The following is a 1,223-nucleotide window of genomic DNA, read 5'->3' on the forward strand; positions in this document are numbered from 1 at the left end:
CGAGGGGGGCATGGAGAACGACATGAACGCGATGCTCTAGGGGTCGGCTTAGCTAATTAGCCCGGATTTTGAGCGATTTTGCTTAGCCGCGGCGCAGGGAAGAACCGAAGGGGGAGAGAACAGCGAAGCGATTTTGCCTTTGCGACGCAAGGACGCGCGCGGTCAGAGATCATGGACCCGGAATTGATCAAGAAGAAGCGAGAGTACGAGGCGCGAAAAACCCGTACGAAGCTGGCGCTCAACATATGCACGATTTGCGGGAAGAAGGACGCCCGGCCCTGTAAAGGGTGCGGCACGACGGCCTACTGTTCGACGGACTGCCAACGCATCGACTGGCGCGACCGGGGCCACCGGAAGGTCTGCAAGAAGATCCAAGCCGCGGAGGCGGCGCGGGCGGAAGCGCCGACGCCCCCGCCGTCGCCGCCGCGGGACGTGTTCTACGGCCCCGCGCCGCGGTCGCACGCCGACGAGATCCGCACGCGCATCGCGGCGGAGCACGAGGCGGCTCGTGCCCTGCGGGAGGCGAACCCGGAGCGGGAGCCGCTGTCGGCGCGGTGGGGCTCGCGGTGCCCGATCTGTCTCGAGGAGTGGGACGTGAATACTGTGGGCGTGTTTCGCGTCTGTTGCTGCCGAAAGGTCTGCCGATCGTGCGAGGACAAGATCGACCAAAAAGCGTGTCCCCTCTGTCGCATACCGCGCCCAGAAAATACCGCGGAAAACCTCGCACGTCTTCGCCGCCATGTGGAGAACGAGGTGCCAGAAGCGATTACGCATTTGGGAAATGCGTACCGTGTCGGTCGGTTCAGCCTCGTGAAATCCGATAAGAAAGCCGGGAAGATTTACCGGCGCGCCGTGGAGCTCGGCGACGTGGACGCGATGGTATTCCTGGGGGAAATGCACGAGCTTGGAAGTGGCGTCAAGCTGGACAAGAAGAAGGCGGCGTGGCTGTTTCGCATGGCTGCGGACCGGGGCGACGCGGATGCGCAAAACAATTTAGGGCTTTTACTTTCCTCTGAGGAGAAACATGAAGAAGCGTTCCGGTACTACGCGCTCGCGGCGAATCAAGGTTTAACCGCTGGGGAGACCAACCTTGGCATGTGTTACGGGCACGGAGAAGGCACGGAAGTCGATTTCGGCAAAGCCAGATACTGGTTCGAGCGCGCCGCTGCCAAGGGCGAGGAGCAAGCTATAGCGAACCTCGCGCTCCTCGACGCGCGCGTATA

The 1,223-nt window shown here is 62.2% G+C and overlaps 1 protein-coding gene across 1 annotated transcript; it reads left to right on the forward strand.

The window, feature by feature from the left end:
• Positions 1-699: 699 nt before the first annotated feature.
• On the forward strand, positions 700-1,209 carry AURANDRAFT_16041 (hypothetical protein; the record flags this gene model as incomplete). The annotated part of the gene is made up of 1 exon (XM_009044047.1): positions 700-1,209. A coding segment is annotated over one exon (510 nt), but the record flags the coding sequence as incomplete, so codon positions are not given.
• Positions 1,210-1,223: the final 14 nt, after the last annotated feature.

This window comes from Aureococcus anophagefferens (assembly GCF_000186865.1).
Source record: "Aureococcus anophagefferens unplaced genomic scaffold AURANscaffold_113, whole genome shotgun sequence".
Lineage (NCBI taxonomy): Eukaryota > Pelagophyceae > Pelagomonadales > Pelagomonadaceae > Aureococcus > Aureococcus anophagefferens.